This window comes from Embiotoca jacksoni, unplaced genomic scaffold (genome assembly GCF_022577435.1).
Source record: "Embiotoca jacksoni isolate LCO1_2020_lvr unplaced genomic scaffold, fEmbJac1.0.p SCAF_6, whole genome shotgun sequence".
NCBI lineage: Eukaryota > Metazoa > Chordata > Actinopteri > Embiotocidae > Embiotoca > Embiotoca jacksoni.
The window spans coordinates 4363064-4382774 of NW_027185414.1; the positions used below are offsets into that span (position 1 = coordinate 4363064).

Sequence of the window (19711 nt, forward strand, 5' to 3'; positions counted from 1 at the left end):
TCACAAACGCTGGATCTTAAACTTCCCTAACAGTCTGCAGGTAGACTGTTACACTCAGGTTCCTACGTCCCATAAAGATGTGTTCTTTAAGCCCGAGTTGAGGTTCCCGGATGATACAATGCAAGTAATTTCCTCAGTTATACAACCGTTGCTCGACATGACTGATAGATCAACTTTGACATGTAAAATCAGTGGAGTGCCCCTTTAACCTTTTCATTATTCCCACCTTTATGCAGATCAGAAGAACCTCTTATCAGCTCATGTTTTCACCATGAACTATCAATGTCACAACATCTGTCTCAAACAAGTCGAAAAAAGAGTTTCTTCTCTGTGCCAGTCTCACTCCTTCCTCCTGTCATGTTGAGCCTTACCAGAGGAGTGAAGTCACGTGTGAACCCCCGCAGAAATGTGGACTAGAGGAGGAAACAGGTCCATGTAGAGCCTTGAGTCAGACTGTGAACAGCAGCCAGCTTCTGAACCTGCTGATTAATTTGAAATCCTGCAGCATTTTGAAATTAGAAATTTCCATTACATTACACCCACGGGTTGAAAATACAAGCTTGTGATCCCGTGTGTGTCTCTCTCTCTCCATTGAGATGATCCAGACAGTGAAATTTGAGCCAAGTTGTTTGTAATACTTAAATACACTCCCATTTAAGATCTATGATGTTACTGTTGCATCATTCTATAGTAAAGTATTTAACCCCGAGGTGCTCAATGGAGGAGACTGACTGCATTCATGTGTGAGACTAAAGCACGATGACTCACAGGCAAATCTAACCTTTGGAAATAGTTTTTGTTTTTTTTAAATAGAGTTTTAAAAATTGCTGGAAGACATTTATTTTATAAACTGTGCATTGTACAATGTAATGTTAAGGGGGGGCAACATCTTCACTGCCTGTTGGATTAGATTTGAAAGACAGTTAGTACATGGTGTAGTACAATAATTAATGGTTTAATCTTTCAAAAAAAAAAAAAAAGGACAAAATGAAAAATCAAATAAAACTGCTACCCATAAAGAGCAAAAATAAATTTACATTTAAAGAAATCCAGTGCTGAGAATGTCTTAACATGGAGGCAGCTAATGACAATTTACTGAAAGCTGCAAAGAAGTGGTTGTTGAGAGAAGACAAATCTGTAGTCTTTACCTATTTGCAGATAAACACACATTCAACTGTAATAACTGAAATGCAGTACAAAGCTTGCGTGAAAGGTAGTTATGAAGATATTTTAGTTTCTTTATTACGCAAGCAAAAACTGTAGTGAACTGAGAATAAATGTATTTGCATTGCAACATGCACATGCTCTTCCCGTTTTGTTAGTTTTGGTCACAGAAATCAGAATTTTGCTTATGAAACTACACTTTTTGGTTGCATATCAAATACTTTTGGTTTCCAGTTGAATTGGACATGCGCTCATGGATGAGACGGGAGTTGTTATTGGTGTTTGACTTGTTTCATAAGCAAATTCTGAATTCTGTGCCCGAACAAAAAACAAAAATACTAAGAGCAAATTTGTTTGCAATGCAAATAATATTATTCTCAGGGCAGATATCTTTACTTACAAACTTGATTTTTGATTGCAGTGTGAGAGATTTGCTTTTAAAAATGTTTTTTTTTGTTTGTTTGCATGACAAAGACACAAAAATACCTTCATAGGTAGTCAACATCTCATTGTGATTACTAATCACAAGTTTCTTCCAGGTCAAAGACCTGTGAAGCTGTTGTACTACAAATGCCTCATGTTTATGGAGGCCTATACAGTAAATGTGTTGCATACATCATAGAAAGCATCAACTTATAATAAGAAAAGAAAAATACAGTCTTGCTCTCTTGCGTTGCACCAAAGCTGATGTCCAATGAGGTGTCGTGTCACAACAGTGAAACATTCTTTGAGTAGCTGTCGCCAAGAGGACGAATTGTGGTGGTTCCTGATGATTATAGTGATTGTCATTCATTTCCTGACTGTACAAAAAAAAAAAAAGAGTTTCATCTTGGCTGTCTGTGCTCTCATGTGGACTCCTCAGTCAACCACTTCAGCACTTCAGCTTTGTTCTCTGTCACCCATTTGATGTTGGCTGTGGTCTTTTCTATGGCCTGCTCCAGGGCCAAAGTGGCAGAACCAAAACCAACATGGAGGTTGTCTTCTTTGAATTTCTTCAGCTGGAGAGAAAAAAACAAAATACTGAATATCTGCATTTGTTGTATTTGTTTTACTCTAAATACCCTGAAGGAAACACAGGGTATAATTCAGAGTGGTTGTGGCTGTGTTGGCTGCATACCTCCTGCAACTCAAACTCTGTAGAGAATCTCTTAGTGATTCCGTTGACGAGATTAGAGAAGGAAAATGATCCTCTTCCATATCTGAAACAAAGAATGCAGTTTACCAGAGGGAATATGTGCATATCTGGGTTTTTGGACAAAACACCAAATAAATGTGAACAGGAAACTTCTCAGACGTCTGGTGGTGGACATGTGTGAGGCCTCAAACAGCTGCAACATAAGCAACACTTTAAATATAGTTTTAGGTGCTTTATTGTCTCGTGGCTCATGATTATTTTTCCAGCTAACTGTACCTCTTGGACAGGGTTTGAAAATGTTTGTATACTCAGCAAACTGGGTGAGTAAGTGAAGGAAAAAGAACATTATGTGCACTTAGAGAAATTACATTTCTACCTCGAAGTCCTCTACATTTTAAAGAGCCGCTGTGGACTCTGTGTATAAAATATTCTTCTGTTGTTAATTAATCCTTCGAGAGCACTGGCTGTTCACCAAGAAACGCTGCTGTGAGGAGGGAGCTCTTACTGGTTAAAGATGTAACTCCATCTTGCTCTGACGAAGTTCCAGGCCAGCGGCATTCCCACAATATTTTGAGCGATGTACTGGATGGTAGAGGTGGCATCTTGCTTGCGGATCTTAGTTGGGTCGAGGGTGTACTCCAGATACCTGCCTCAACAAGTCCCCAAAGTAATCCAGCATTTTTAAAAGGGAAAAAAAAGTTCATCAAATTTTAACATCTGGAGCATCTATAAAAGGTTTGTCAGTAATAACCTAAAGCAGAATTTACCAAATGAGTGACTGTGTTGTCCGGGCTAACTACAACTCCTTTAACTAAGGACAGATGTAATACACGTGAATTAATTAAAACGTGTTCACGATATAGTAATTATATGATTGATTGAGAATGATTTAGTATTTTGTGAGCACTATTTAAATTATTTTTCTCTCTATGGCCACTCACGGGCTCCGTACAATATATCGGCTTGACATCCAATGAAAAATAAACTTCCATGGCCTCTGCCAATTTCAAACAAGCTAAAAAAGTCACAACTCGTGAATTCCAGGCTGATAGTAAATTCTGAGTATCATGGATACCACAGGGGTGACATACGGACTTTTCTCGTGTACACAGTAAATATGACTTCATTTGAAAGCAACACAAAAGCCCCATTAGTAGAGTGTATGCATCATTCCCAACACGGCATGACTCGGGATAATGTCGCACGCACCTGTTTAAAAGCCAAGGTGCTTTGGTGCAGGCCATGGCCGACCTGAGCCGGGAAGCTTCAGAGGCCAGAGTGGCATTCTTGAACATTGTCCAGGCAAATTCCCACTCCTGTGCACCACCGAAGGCTATGGCACTGCAGTACACTGTGCTTTTCATGTTGGGATGGATCCTGTTCAGTAAAAGTAGATTAGAGAGTGATTAACAAATTCCAGACACATTGGCTCACTGCTCACTCACATACAAAGTCTGTGTGTGTGCAGCTAGGTACCTACAGCTAACCTCTGAACAGTTGTTTCACTGTTTCAGGCGGGTTAACACCGACCGAAAAGTCCGGCAGTCAAATTAATGTAAACATTACATTTCACGCTGTACTCACGGGTTGTGATCTGGATGTTCCATCCACTGTCTGTACCAGCTTTTGATCAGTTCCCTGCAGCCCTCCACATCCATGCTGCAGGCTATGCCAACAGCATTCATCTCATTATACCTGAGAAGGAATATGATTCAGAAAACTGGGAAACAATGTCCAATATGTGAAAGAACTATCTGTTGTAATAACAGTTCTTACTGGTCAGTGTGTCCTGTTGGTACTTTGGTCCAGTTAGCTGTTAGTGTCCTAAAGTACTCAAAAAGTGGTTGTATTTGTTTCTTGAGGTAGGCCTGAAATAAAAACATACCAACGGTAGGTTTTATGTCCAGCTGTTTCACACTTCCCCTTTTCTGAAGTTTTCCTTTTGGTGTCAGAGTCACTATTTAAAGTAGAACTCATAGTAAAGTAGGACTAACCTGTAAAGCTCCGTAGACCTCAGTGCGATCAAACATGAGAATGTAGTAGTCGAGGTTTCTCAGAGCTGACGCCCAGGGGATATAGTCTCTCTCTTTGGACAGGTACTTGGTAGTTCTCAGAGCCAATTTTGTACTGATTATTTTGGCTCTGCACAACAGAAACACATCCTTTACATGCTTTGCAGACACTCAATATATGAAGAGTTTAATCCCTTCAACATATATTTTTTTGTTACCTGGCTAGATTAAATGCATCATCGATGATCTGTGCTCTGTTGATGATTGATAAAGCCTGAAAGAAATGACACATACATTTTGAAATATCAAATACAAAGGCAACCAAGCCCGTGAGATGAAGCATGACATTTAACAATGACATTTAACAAAGACAGGACATTTCTGACTCGTACAGACTCTGAAACCCTGAATTTTGGGAACAGGAAATAGGTGAAAAAAATTCCTAGAGCTAAAATGTGTTTTATAAAGCCTTTCTATATCATCCAATTGGCCCTCTTACAGGCTTTACATCTTTACTTGTTGTGCTTATTAAAATGAACACCTCAAGCCCATCGCGTTTCAGCTTTGTGAATGTCCATCACGCATAAAAGCCAGCATCCACTTTTTAGGTGGAATGATGATTAAACTTTAACTACAGAACAGAGTTTGCAGCCCTCATTAAAACAGATTAAAATTGACATCTTACATTTTTCTTTGTTTAAAGTGGATATCAACCACAAACAAACCAGTTTGTGAAAGGCATGTGACTGACCTGATGGGTGGTGTTGAGCAGGGAGATGAGACGATCCCAGTTGCCAAGATCATAGTTCACCCTGAAGTATCCAGATACGTTTGTGTTTGCCAGCACCCAGTCCTTTCCTGACACTCTCATCAGGCTGTGGGTGTCTGCTCAAAAACATAAAAGGAGGATATGTTATATATTTATTCAGTCCAATGACCTGCTTTTCAGTCCTGTAATCTGGTAGGAAGTCGCATATTTTTTCCTCCAGCAGGTTTTGTTACGGCCGTACCTGTCTTCTGAAGGAGCCAGTATTGTTGCTGCTCCACACCTGACTTCATCCATTTAATGGGGACAAACCACGTGTAACTGGACAGAAATATAGGTTAAGATGGTGAATGAAAAGATGAGACAATCATGCAGATGTCGGTCTGATGGTTGGTCTCTCCGTCAAACTATTTTCATGAAATTTGGAACAGATATTTATGGTCCCCGGAGGATGAACCATACTGACTTTGGAGATACTCTGACCTTTCTTCCATCACCCCCTTGAGGTTAATATTTGTGGATTTTGATTGAATATCAAACGTGACCCTGAAGCTGCGTGTTTCAGGTCTGCGGTTACTAGCCCCGCCAACAATTTATTGTCTCAAGTCTCTCTATGCTGTTCTTTTATCTCTCTGCTCTCCCCTCACCCCAACAAGTCAAGGCAGATGGCCGTCCACTTGTGAGCCTGCTTCTGTCTGAGGTTTCGTCCTGTTAAAAGATCATTTTTCCTTCCAGCTGTCGCTCATGAGGGAATTGTTGAATTGTTGGGTTCCTCTCTCAAGGGAAATATGTTACATGCCTTGAGATGACTTGTGTTGTGATTACGCTCTGTACAAATAAAATAAAATTGAATTGAATGTTGGGTATATTGCCATCAAATTTGGTAGACACATGCATGTCTCCCTCAGGATGTATCATCAATCATCATCGAGCGCCATCAATTTGTCTAATACTTGTGAAGCTAATGACATTTCAGTCAGCCTCAACAAATTTTGATTGTTAGCATGCTAACATGAAACCTTAATATGTTAAACATTACAGCTGCATTTTAGCTCTGTAATTTGGAGCATGTTAGCATGCCCACTTTAACCTTTAGCTCAAAGCACTGCAGTTGCAAAGTGCCTTACAGAGCTGTCAGGGCTAAAATATAAAATTTGGATCATTATGAAAATAATACAGTGATTTTGTTTTTGCCCCAGCTAGAGGATCGCTTTATTTCAGTAGATACTTATCCAAAGTGGTTAATCTCTTAATTTATCATCTACATGCAATTTACAGGATATTGTAAAACAGATTCCTACTTGAACTGAGAGGGCCTGTCCACTACAGAGTCTGGATCCAACAGGAAGTGTTTCTGGGTGATACTTCCTGTCCGGGTGTCAATAGTGACCACAGGGAAGCCCATCTGGAGAGTCCAGCGGTTCATGATGTTGTGGACAGTGTGGGGAATATGCATACCTGGTGTCTTTTCAACTGCCTGACAACAAACAGAGGGCAGCAGGAGTTTAGCAAAATTACACACACCCACAGACACAGTGCCATGTGAGATCACACACAGCACACCTATGACTTTCAGGGTTTTTGTTGTTGAACCGACCTGTTGGAGATGGTCCCACAGGTCATTATACACGGTGTTGTCGAAGGCGAATGTGTTCAGGTAAGACTGAAGAGACAAAGCAGCGAGGAACAGCATGAAACACCTTCCCACGGGAAGCAACAAAACATGAATTTAAAAACACAATAAGCTTGAGCAATGTTGAGGTTGCCATATCCGCAGACTCACCGCCACTTATTACCAGTAACACAATCACAAACACACAGAGTGTGATGAGATTATACAGCAGAGGTAATACTCACACTGAGTCCTCTGGCAAACACAGGCTCGGTGAGGAACTCTGACAGCATCCTGAGCACCGCCGCGCCCTGAAAACAACAAACACAAACCACTAGAATTTGGTTGGTTTCAACTTGTCATGTCTGTAAAGTCTTTCGCATTCAAGCCAAAGCAAATATTAAAACAAAATGTTGCCCTGATGGTGTACTGTGGTTCAGATAGAAACAACAAGACCCAGGACAAAATCAAAGAAAAGAAAGTCTCCAAACTGAGAGTCATACTTCACATTTTTCCCATACAAATGTGAAATAGTTTGGGATAAGTGAAGTTTTTGGGCATTTTTGTGGACAATCAAAACTCACTTGGAATGACAGTAATTTCATCAGGAATCCCCTCAATTTTGAGAAGTTTATAAGTGCTTCAGATTTATTTACTGTACCGTGTGTCATCTACAATTCTTCGGCAAAAAACTGTGGAAGGGCAAACTTGTGTCTGTAGAAGATCCTGCCTGAAGTACTGCGTGAAATTCTCCGAGGAGCAGACCTTGCTGTAGGAGATGGTGTTGAACATCTCGCTGATCTGAGCGGGGTTGTTGACCTCCTCTTCTCGGCGGGACAGCGGGTGAGAGGAGGCCAGGGCGTCCACGGCAAACACCTTCTGCACATCGTACAGAATGATCTGGTCTTTCTGAAGCCAAAAGGAGGGTTTGAGTCACGACCGGCTTTCCAAGCCAACAATATCTGTGAAAAGTTACTGATCTGCGAAACATAGCAGCACATCTTTGATGAAGTGTGAAGCCATGGCTCTTACAATGTTCCAGGTGGGCTCAGCGTAGTCAGCTCCGAGGTACTCCACATATGAAGCAAAGCCCTCGTTCAACCACAAGTCGTTCCACCATCGCAGAGTTACCAGGTTGCCAAACCACTAAAAAAAAAACACAAACAGTATAGAGATGAACAGTTCTGCCATTGGAACCAGTGATATGGCAATTCATCTTTAAAGGGAACTAAAGTTTCCATGACCTTAGATTCTAGGGAACATTAGCACTGTTGTTCAGCTCCAAAATACACAAAAACTGAATCAGCAGGAGATTAAAAAATTCCCAACCACAGACTTTCACATCCCTTTTATGATGTCAGGCTTTAGAGGAAGCGCGGTTAGCTTTTCCCAAAGTGATAATTTGTCATCTGCTTTTTCAAAGGGAGGTTGAATCCCTGATGATACATGTGTTTTTTTGAGTTTGCACGTAATGAGTTTTGATTATAACACTTTATCTTAAATTACTAGAACACTTTTGCTTAATTTCGTGATTACTTTATTAGACTGAAGCGATGGCAATGGCTTACCATATGTGCGAGTTCATGGGAGATGACAGTTGTGACCCTCTCTTTGTTTCCAGTGGAGGAAAGGATGGGATCATAGAGAAGGGCCGTTTCCCTGTACGTGACCAGACCCCAGTTCTCCATTGCTCCAGCATTGAAATCAGGCAGAGCTATCTGATCTACAGAGAACCAGGATTAAAAATTCAAAAGACAAGCAAAGATGGAACGGTGTGAATTTAGCCAGATCCACTTCATTTTCAATTGAGGGAATGTCACAGTAGGGCAAAATAAGTCAGCAATTTAATGTTACCTTGCATATACGACATCAATGACAAGAAAAGTTCCACATGAGCATAAAGACGTAACTTTGATTAAGTCACAAGTTGAACCGATTAGTTTGGAAAAGGTACTGAGAACTGCTATTTTTAAATGAAACGAGACATAATAGAAACAACACAGAAAGGAAGCACAACCTTAATGAGTAAGTATTCCACGTTATGCCACTTGATCAACATCAGCACTTTTGTGACCACTGGTTTGTGCACATTTGCAATTTCACCATAGACCTGAAACTAGAATGCCAAACTGTTGGGAAACAGAAAAGAGTCACAGGGAGCCAAATCCGGTGAGGAAGGATGGTTTGGAGTGATGACTGTGTTGTTGTGGGTAAGCAGGCATGTAGTTATATTAGAGAATCTCATCACACTACAGTTCAGGCTGTTTGCACCAAATGTTTTCCCTCAGACGCCTCAGAACGTCACAGTGTAACTCGGACACTGGGGGACAGATTCAAGGTGCATTCTTTGGGCTTGGACAGTGACGTTCTACATACTTGAAATGCAATTACCACCCAAAACACCTCGTCCGTAAGTTTTCTGAAGTATTTCAATTTGTCCATGGTGAAATTGCAAATGCACACTTATCATTGGTCACAAATGTGCATGTAACTTGCGTATTAGCTACTTGGAGTACTTACTAAAGTTATTGCCTCCCCTTGCTCCATACACATTAGTGAGCTGTGCTCCATTTGTGCGCAACAGGAACAGTCAGAACTTTTTGATTTGCAAGCTTGGTTGTAGACTTTAAGGGCCCTATTTTCATTTGGCAAAATGTTTTACTCTCTACTTACTGGGCTCAATGAAAAAAAGTGAAATGAAATATTTCTATCTTCACAGGAAAATACATGTTGACGCTGAGATAACCTACCTGACTTTGAGAGGGGATATGTTGTGTTGTAGTAGTGCTCATAGAACTGAAGAATCGGCCCTGTAACATTCAGAGCATAGTCGCCCTGCCCATCAATGATGGCTTTTCTTTTAGCCCAGATTCGAATCTGCAAAAAATGTAAAAGCTTAAAGTCCACAATAACTCATCTAAAAATAAAATCTCATTTGTCCCCAAGGTTGGCATTCAATTGTGTGTTCACAGGAATATGGATGTTGTGGTCTCTTCTCCTGGTCTTTCTGCAACATCTGATGTTTGTATTGCTGGTGATCAAGTGCACAACTTACATTGCATGCAGATGTAATGTAAATGAATGAATTGATGATGTGAATGAATAAGAAATACAAATACAGAATTTCTTACCAATAAATGGTTTTGGTTTGACTGAATGTAAGCAAATTCACTGATGATAAATGCCAGTAGATAAGTGGACATTCTCTGTGTGGGCTCAAATGTAGTAACTGTGACAGGCACGCCATCAATGACTGAGTCTGAAATGCCTGTACAAAGAGAGGTAAAGTTAGACCTTGACACTATGTTAGCATTAACAGTAGTTATTGATTTTCAACAGTTTTCAGACAAAACATTGTTCAAGTAATTAAATATTTACAATGGAACTGTGTCACATACAACACATAGGTAACTCATGACTTAAAATACAAATTATGACTGGTCTTGATCATGTCAAGGATCTTTTGTCGTGAAATTTACTTTTATGATAAGCCCGTTACTTTGTCCCATTTATCTGAAGTATTTTAGTCACAAAGAATGAAGCTGTAAAGATGTTGTTCTTTTTTTTTTTTTTTTGGTATTTCGAAGACTAACCATTTTCCTTGCTGTTGGACAGAGCCACAGTGCCTCGGTTGTGGATGATAGTGACATTGAAGATGGCTTTCATGGCTGGTTCGTCAAAGCAAGGAAAGGTTTTCCTGGCATACGTTGCTTGCATCTGCGAGGTAGCGACAACTCTGCAAAATGTTGCAACTGAATATTAACACAAAGCAGATATCAACCAAGCAAAATCCTCCAAAGTCCCACCAAGAGGAACACTGGAACCATGAAAATGAACTCAAGAGCAGAGTGATTGTGCACTGACATGCTATGACATCGCATTTCTTACTTCTTAACACCATTCTCAACGTATTCACTCCTGTAGAAGCCTTCTAGGTCGTCTGCCAGCTCCCCCAAAAACTCTGTTTGAAGTACGTAGGATGCTCCCACTGCCAGTCTGCTGCGCAGCTGAATAACCAGGTAGTCCGTTTTCACCACAAGCCAAGTCTTCTGGATGGCGGGTGCAGCGGCTTCACCGAGGCCTCTCAGTTTAGCATGGTGCCCAAAGAAGGTCGTGAAGTTCAGCTTGTTGGAGTGGATGATGACGAGGTCTGTTTCTTTCACACATCTGAAGACCACTGCCGAACGACCGGTGAAGATGTACAGGCCGTCTGTGTTGGCCTCCAGCCAGGGCCGCAGGGTCAAATTGTAAGAGGCCGGGATGAGGGAGTCTGGAAGTCTGTAGTGGTCCCAGGGCTCCTTTGGGGTGAAGGGGGTGGTGGTGGGTGTAGGCGCGCTGGTGCTATCTGACACTCCATCTCCACGCTGTCCTTGATTCCTGGCCCTTTCCTTGTCATAGGCGATGGATAGAGCTATAATTGTAGCCATTGCGCTGGCTGCCAGTACAAGCATCCCGAGACCCACATTTTTACTCACATAGTAGACTTTCCCCATGTCTGATTCAGGAGGTTAGTGAAGAACTCCGAGGGGGCTCAGTCTGTTTGTCCAGCTCAGCGAGGCTCTTCCCTTCTCAGTAAATAGCTGCGCTATTAACAACAGCAAAAAAGACCTATGAAAAAAATAGAAAGATTGGAAGACCTCGGCCATTTACTTTGTAACTTGGCATCTCTCAGATTCATAAATGTCAAGTATGCTTCACAAACTATGTTGTTTAATTATTAATGTGTTACAAGTACAGTACTATTTACCATTTCAGTCAATCATTTTCAGTAATCAGTTATTAAGTACAAAACCAGCATTCTCAACTGTTTTTTATAGAGCTCTTCACAGCGAAGGCAACCAGAAAATCTGCAAAATTTTTCGATTGCATGTTTGACTTCATGATATTATTCCTGGGAGTAGTTCTTCAACACCAATAAGAAGCAGACACATATAATACGATGCAATGAAAAGTCTTCAATGCAGCTCATGGAGTGGTTCTCAGTCATCCTTAGAATAAAACCACTCGTCATCATTTCTCGTCCTGCTGAGGGTGGACTGAACAGTAATGAAGTTAACTAAGAACTGTTAGTCATTGGTGGTGTAAAAAGATGATGACTAAGCAGATGACTTAGCTGTGCTGTCAGACCAGTCACATCATTTCCAGACAAGTTTAGCAATCTAGTTTACCATCAATTGGTCAATACAAACTTACAAATAAAGCTTAAGTGACTGTTCAATAAGAAAGAGCTGCTGTTTTGCTTTCTGTCTTTATTCCTCAATGAGTGAACGTGTGCTAATCATGGATGTATTGAGAGACCTCGATATGGTACCACCCCTCACCATGGCTGCCAATATTTCCCAGTAGCCACTGTATAGTATATGTATGCCCAAACAGCATTTTCCCCATAGACCACAATTATAAATGAGACTTCTGTAAAACGGGACACCAACTGCAACAAGGTCGGTTCTTCGATAGATAGAGAGAGAGAGAGAGAGAGAGAGAGAGAGAGAGAGAGAGGGAGGGAGGGAGGGAGGGAGGGAGGGAGGGAGGGAGGGAGGGAGGGATTTTAAAATGTAAAAAAAAAAAAAAAGGTCCCCTTGCGGGATTAATAAAGTGTCTATCTCTCTATCAATCTATCTAAGAACTGACCTTCTTACTCTATTATGAAAATCTAATCCATGAAGGGGTCATACTTGTAAAATCTCCCCAGCGCCTAGAATAGTAGCTTTTATTTTCTGTCATCACAGTGTAAAGTCTCTGGGCCAGGTGGAACCATTCAGATGGGATCACACAATGTGGAAGCAAATCCAGAAGCTAGAAACTTTTAGGCTCATGCAAGGACAGCAATTTTCATCCACATAAGTAGGCGCCATCATCTCTGGTAGCAAGTTGTCCTTTATACATCCATGGTCCTATTCCTGCTCTTCTGTTTTCTCTGCCCTTTTTCCTTTGCCATGTCGTCAAAATGCCTACATTCACAGTTTTGAAGTCACCAGAGCCTACTAGCCCTACATTTAATCTTTCGGCCCGAATTCTCAGAGCAAATCAGTTTCTGTTCTTTAAATATTGTAACTATCACTCTGCATTTCAGACCGGCATTGCTCATTTGTGCTTTGGGGTTAAAAACAATTATTTTGGGAGCTAGCGTTAGCAGTCGGTCAGTTTAGCAAGCTGAGCTTAGTTTAGCGCAAGGACTGGAAATAAAGGGAAACAGAAAGCTTCTGAACATAACAAAGTTATTGTGTAGCTATATTGTGTGCGTCTTGACCAGGGACAGTCACTACTTTGAATATCCGCTGTTTGTCTGGCAACCTCATGGTGACAATAAGCGTTGGAAGTTCTGGTTGGACAAGAGGCCGGTTACCGATCTCTCCTTGTTTTCAGTCTTTGGTATTAGCACAGCAAACACGCTGAGGAGGGGTGTCCATCTTGTCATCTAAATCTTTACAGGAAAAACTAATTTCCCAAAATTTTAAGTTGTTACTTCATTAATACTTCAACAAACATGCGCTGTATTATTTTGTGTTGGTGCTTAACAGTATGTGCTCTCCTCATTATTAAATTGCCTTTCTTTCTAAGTACAGAACAGGGCACAGGTTTTTTCTTCTGAAATAGAAGAACCTGCAGTATATCGAGGGATCAAAGATGGCTCAACAATATGAAGTCAAAAGCTCAAGACCCCTCAGTTATTACTTTTTTTTTTCTCGTGCTTTGGGTTTTTATTACTACAGGTAGTATTTGTATTTGCTCCTTTTTAATATTGGACTGTCTTCCTACTCTGTGAACGGTGAATGGATTGTAGTATTAGTATCAAGGAGTTGAATTGTCCATTCCACATATTCATTAAGTTTTATAAGTCTCTAAATGGGAGACTCTAGACTTTATCTGGAAGAACAGGAGTAAAGGCCACATTAATTATCACTTCTTCACAGGCAAGAACCATACAAACAGATCAAAGATCACATCATGACATCATGTAAAAGACTCTGGGTAATGTCTCTGAAATAAAACACTCACAAATAATCTTTTGCCATGACACTCCTTAATTTTCCCAGCAGCTTGACCTTTTCATGGTGTCCTATCTCATACACCAGGTCATAGATGTTCAACTAAGTGTGGTGAAGGTAACAATTAGAATGAAAAGTGAATATACTGTCTGTCACACCAGCATTTAGTTTGTGTCCAGAAGGCCTGACGTTATATACTGATGTCATAATTATAAGTCTATTTTCACCTTCCTATTAGTTAAAAACGCCAAAGGGAAACAGAGCAGGTTTACCAGTAACATTTTCTCTTGATCTCAGTGGAAAATCATAAATTTTTTTATTGGTCTTTATCAAAATTACTTTGCATTATCAGTAACTGCGAGGGATCAGCTGTTGTAATATCCGCTAATGAACTGATAATCACTTGTGACTTGTGTCATTTGAAGTACAAAATCCGACTTGCACTGTTTTTCTCCCTGTAAAAGATCCTTTTTAATCTGATAGCATGTTGCCTATGTTCTTCCTCCACGTCATCATTGTACTGTACATGTGGGAGTATATGAGAATCAGCAAGAGCTGTCAGTAACCACAGTAATCTGTCATTAGCTGGTTTGTCTGTTCCTAAACAGGCCTTATATTTTATATTATAAATAAACAGTATATATTTTATGATTTCCTTTTTGCCATTTCTTTTTTCTTTACCTGTTTTGAATCTATGTCTTTTTTTACATTATCTTTTATAAATATGAAAATATGAAGGACAAAATAGTATAAATCATTTATAGGCTGTTTATACAGTAAACTGGAGTGTAGTGGAAAAACATTATAATTGTTGAGGGTCAATGTTTATTTCTGACTTGGACCTTGACTTAAGTCCCATACTGTTCACGTGATGACAGGTGACGTGTCTCCATAAAAACTGAGCCGACTTTTTAAGCCGGTGAAAAAGATTGAAAGCCTCACATTCCTATTAATGATTGACCTTTCAATCATGACTCTAACATGCCATAATGTCTGCAGTCTTAAATGTGAGTAGGGGATTTTTAAAAGGCCATGGCTATCTGACTTTATAATAAACCATTAGTACCAGTGCTGCGAATGTCAATTTAAATAAACAGATTTTATTCAGATTGCACTGCAACTCTTTTTCTAGAGGGCAACACAAGAAAGAAAGACCATGTCTGTTTGACTGGAGGAAGCCATATGCCAGTTAAATTGATTCTTACAATCTGTCACTAAATATTGCTCAAATGGCTAATTGATCTATAAAGTATTAACAAATGATATATTAGCATGAAGCTTAGAGGCATAATTTATGAACCCCTAATAAATTATGATGTACAAAGTAGCACCTTTCTTGTTAAAAGCCCATACAAATGTCTTCTGTTCACTCACCTACTGTACGGGTCATTAAGAATGAATAAACTGAAGGTTAATCTATACCCATGATGAATTGTAATGGCAACCTGTAACACAAGGCTAAAGCCATAATCAGCTATCCTTGTGAGGACATGGCATTTACTTCCATTCATTTTGGACAGCCCAACCCAAACCCTGACCTTAACGACAACCAATTCACAGCCTCGGAAAAGGCTTTTGTGGACTAGAGGTCTGAACACGGTCAGTATTTTTACTGGAAAAGGTGCCAAAGAGGTAACAAAAGCATGCACTCAGACACACAAACACACTTGGATCCACCACAGCCAGTGGTGTGTGAACTCAACACCCTACAGGTACAGAACATCTGGAAGTGATGCATCTGAATGTGATAAGCTCTCTGCAAGTCAAGCCCACGCAAACATAGATACTCTGGGATCTCCCTAAAACACAAAACACGCTCTCAGCTGTCTGTTCTTCTGCCATCCAACACCTGAATAACAACAAACAACATTCGCCCATCACTTTTTAATAGCCTGGTTTCTTTTACTACTATATTACTCTGGCCGAAAGGTTGAGTGCAGTATCTATAAAGTTGAGGAAAAAAAGGGGTTTAAATTATTTTCATCTGACAGACAAATTGCAGCCAGTAAGACTGTAATGCCTCATTTTATGCATCTTTAGACTGATTATTCTGTCCAGCTGTCATTGCCACAGAAACCACATTTTAAAAGGCCAGATCTTCTGCCTTTAAATAACCTACATGCAATGCAATGCAATGGAAAATGCAGGAACGCAACCACAAATGTTATTTCAGCTTTCTTGTCCATTTGAAAAAGACTTTTTGGAATAGATCAATTTAATTTGGACTATTAATGTTACATGCACATCTTTTCAAGTACTATTTATATGAAAAACAATACAATTAATTATAATTAACCTTTTTATATATTACGTAGCAATCTATTGGAAGATTAAACTCACCAAACCCTGTGAAGTTTACCGCTGAGACAGCGGCTAGTAGTTACAATGCTAGTTAGCTGTATGTCTCCCTCTCTATCAATATTGGGATAAGCTACTGCTTCTTTTAGTTATGTGAATTAGAAAACTGAAATGCCAAAGTACATTTTAGTTTTAGCTAATGCCAGCTGCCGCTCTGTCAGGGTACTTTAGCTGTCAGGCTAGTTAACTAGACATTATATACATTTTTATAGAAAAAAAATTTAACACAGAAAAGCATGAAGTTAAAAACTAAGCTGAAGGTCTTAAGTCAGTTTTTACCAACAATTTAATAACTAATGTTTCATTGTAGGGCTGTTATCTTGAAAAAAATATTGAAAATGCGTGAAAATTTCACTAAAAATTCCTTATCACTGGGCTTGTCTTTATACCTATAGTTTACAGTGCATCCAGAAAGTATTCACAGCACTTCACTTTTTACACATTTTGTTATGTTACAGTTTTATTCCAAAATGGATTAAATTCATTTTTTTCCCTCAAAATTCTACACACAATATCCCATAATGACAAAGTGAAAATAGTTTGTTTAACATTTTTGCAAATCTATTAAAAATAAAGAACGAAAATATAACATGTACATAAGTATTCACAGCCTTTGCTCAATACTTTGTAGAAGCAGCTTTGGCAGAAATTACAGCCTCAAGTCTTTTTGAGTATGATGCTTGGCACCTATTTTTGGGCAGTTTCTCTCAATCTTCTTTGCAGGACCTCTCAAGCTCCATCAGGTTGGATGGGGAGCGTCGGTGCACAGACATTTTCAGATCTCTCCAGAGATGTTCAATCAGGTTCAAGTCTGGGCTCTGCTGGGCCTCTCAAAGACATTCACAGAGTTGTCCCGAAGACATTCCTTTGTTATCTTGGCTGTGTGCTTCGGGTTGTTGTCCTGTTGGAAGATGAACTTTTGCCCCAGTCTGAGGTCCAGAGCGCTCTGGAGAAGGTTTTCATCAAGGATGTCTCTGTACATTGCTGCATTCATCTTTCCCTCCATCCTGACTAGTCTCCCAGTTCCTGCTGCTGAAAAACATCCCCACAGCATGATGCTGCCACCACCATGCTTCACCATAGAGATGGTATTGGCCAGGTGATGAGCGGTGCCTGGTTTCCTCCAAACATGACGCTTGGCATTCAGGCCACAGAGTTCAATATTTGTTTCATCAGACCGGAGAATTTAGTTTCTCATGGTCTGACAGTCCTTCAGGTGCCTTTTGGTAAACTCCAGGTGGGCTGTCATGAGCCTTTTACTGAGGAGTGGCTTCCGTCTGGCCACTCTACCATACAGACCTGCTTGGTGGAGTGCTGCAGAGATGGTTGTCCTTCTGGAAGGTTCTCCTCTCTTCACAGAGCAACGCTGGAGCTCTGTCAGAGTGACCATCGGGTTCTTGGTCACCTCCCTGACTAAGGCCCTTCTCCCCCGATCGCTCAGTTTGGCCGGGCGGCCGACTCTAGGAAGAGTTCTGGTGGTTCAAACTTCTTCCATTTATGGATGATGGAGGCCACTGTGCTCATTGGGACCTTCAATGCTGCAGAAATGTTTCTGTACCCTTCCCCAGATCTGAGCCTTGATACAATCCTGTCTCGGAGGTCTACAGACAATTCTTTGGACTCCATGGCTTGGTTTGTGCTCTGACATGCACTGTCAACTGTGGGACCTTATATAGGCGGTGTGTGTCTTTCCAAATCATGTCCAATCAACTGAATTTACCAGGTGGACTCCAATCAAGTTGTAGAAACATCTCCAGGATGATCAGTGGAAACAGGATGCACCTGAGCTCAATTTTGAGTGTAATGGCAAAGGCTGTGAATACTTATGTACATGTGATTTTTTTCGTTTTTGATTTTTAATATATTTGCAAAAATTTCAAAAAAAAATTATTTCACATTGTCATTATGGGGTATTGTGTGTAGAATTTTGAGGGAAAAAATGAATTTAATCCATTTTGGAATAAGGCTGTAATATAACAAAATGTGGAAAAAGTGAAGCGCTGTGAATACTTTCCGGATGCACTGTATATAAGTATTGTAATATATAGAAACATAATACAATATTAAATCAGACTATAAGGACTCTGTTCCATGTGCTGTGTGAGCTAAAGGTAAGTCATGTCTGACATGAAGTAAACGGGTTAACAAGCCAATAGTGGAAATGAATCAGCAGTCAGTTGGATAAATGTTTCCAACGTCCCAAATGTCTCTTCAGTCCAAGTTAATAAGCTATAAGAGCCAAACAAATCACCAGACCTTTCCCCTTGCCAGCAGAGAGCGGGATAATCTTGTGAGTGGGAATGTTTATCTTGGGGGGCCCAAAGTCACATATTTTCATGGAGTAATAAAATGACAACAAAAGAGCCATGTGACCACCCGTTTCATGGTGTGATTTAACAGACTCTTCTCTTCACTTCCCTGCAAGTGCTGTGGACTGTTATTGAAAGCCCTCACATGAAAAATTGTTAATCATGTGATCAGAAAAAATGAAAATATCCTGTAAAATGTCATGTGATGCACGTACTGTATGCTACTTGCGTAGTTTTTGTGAATCAAAATGAGGCGAGTACAGTTGCAGCATTGTGCTTTTCATACTGGGCCTTTAACATAACATCTGGGAGCGTGACACACACGCTCTCATCGTTTCCATCACTCTGTCCTCTGCTATTTCAACCATATTCACTCGTCAATCAATAAAGTTAAACTCATCTCAAGAATGTGAAGGTAAAATACCTTTTGGCACCGATCCACAATACGCCATCATTCTACCTGCACATGAACCCGAGACTCACACTATCATTTCTGTGCGGTCACAGCGCCACGCTGCACATAAACTGCAGCCAGCTGTTGGAGCTGCAGAGTTTTTTATCCAGTACAACCCACACCGGATGTTGACAACCAATAAATCCACAGCATTGCCAAGAAGTCAAACTTGGACTTAAGTACACTATTTCCTTGAGCAAGAATTTCACAATAGTGTTGCACAAGTGTTATACTGTATAATTACCGTTAACCACAGCCAGTGGAAGCTTTGCTATATGGAGTCTTTTCATATTAAGTGAAACCAGAGGAATTGGAAGTACTGAAATGAAAGAAAAAAGAAGAAAAAGCACTCAACAAGCTGCTTTTTGTTAACTTTAGAAGCCATGAACCATAAATAATGATTGATTTTCCATAACAGCATCACAAAACTGCCCTTCAGAGTGAATATATTTGGTTCATGCCCCGGTGCTGCAAAGTGTTTTTGTTGCAGACCAAATCTGAGAAACCTTCACTGCCAGAAAAAAAAAGAAAAGAAAAGCAGTGCAACATTTCAGCAGATGGAAAGAGGTGTAAAACTTGTACCCAGGCACTTACACTATCTTTGCTGTGGAGGAAGACAAAGCTTAGATACATCAAGAAGTGGTTTGGCATGCAGCATGTTGGATAGATTTACATCAAACAAAAGGAAAACAGTACATACCGAGATCCTGTGTGGCGGGAGCTCTGCTGCGCGCCCTTATTTAACTCTGCACCAGACGTAGAAGTTGAGCTGCAATGATCTCCGGCTGATGTGCAACACTCGCAGTGGGCATCTGTGAGGGCAGAAGTGGGAGGCGGAGAGAGTTAGCACAGGTTTTCCTGGGGACGTAAGGGAGGGAACGACTTCCTTCGATCCCCCCCCCCCCCCCCAAA

General features: G+C 40.4%; 1 protein-coding gene across 1 annotated transcript; it reads right to left on the minus strand.

Annotated features, from left to right (window-relative positions):
• Positions 1 to 824: 824 nt before the first annotated feature.
• On the minus strand, positions 825 to 19599 carry LOC138213332 (aminopeptidase N-like). The gene is made up of 21 exons (XM_069174370.1): positions 19500 to 19599; positions 10578 to 11297; positions 10283 to 10425; positions 9821 to 9957; positions 9440 to 9566; positions 8258 to 8412; positions 7722 to 7835; positions 7455 to 7598; positions 6935 to 7000; positions 6675 to 6740; positions 6379 to 6554; positions 5322 to 5398; positions 5063 to 5196; positions 4530 to 4585; positions 4294 to 4441; positions 4076 to 4167; positions 3884 to 3994; positions 3509 to 3676; positions 2805 to 2945; positions 2282 to 2363; positions 825 to 2162 (listed from the first exon to the last, which is right to left on the minus strand). Exons 2-21 carry the CDS (start codon positions 11180 to 11182, stop codon positions 2010 to 2012), a joined length of 2895 nt encoding a protein of 964 aa, XP_069030471.1. The 5' UTR covers positions 11183 to 11297; positions 19500 to 19599; the 3' UTR covers positions 825 to 2009.
• Positions 19600 to 19711: the final 112 nt, after the last annotated feature.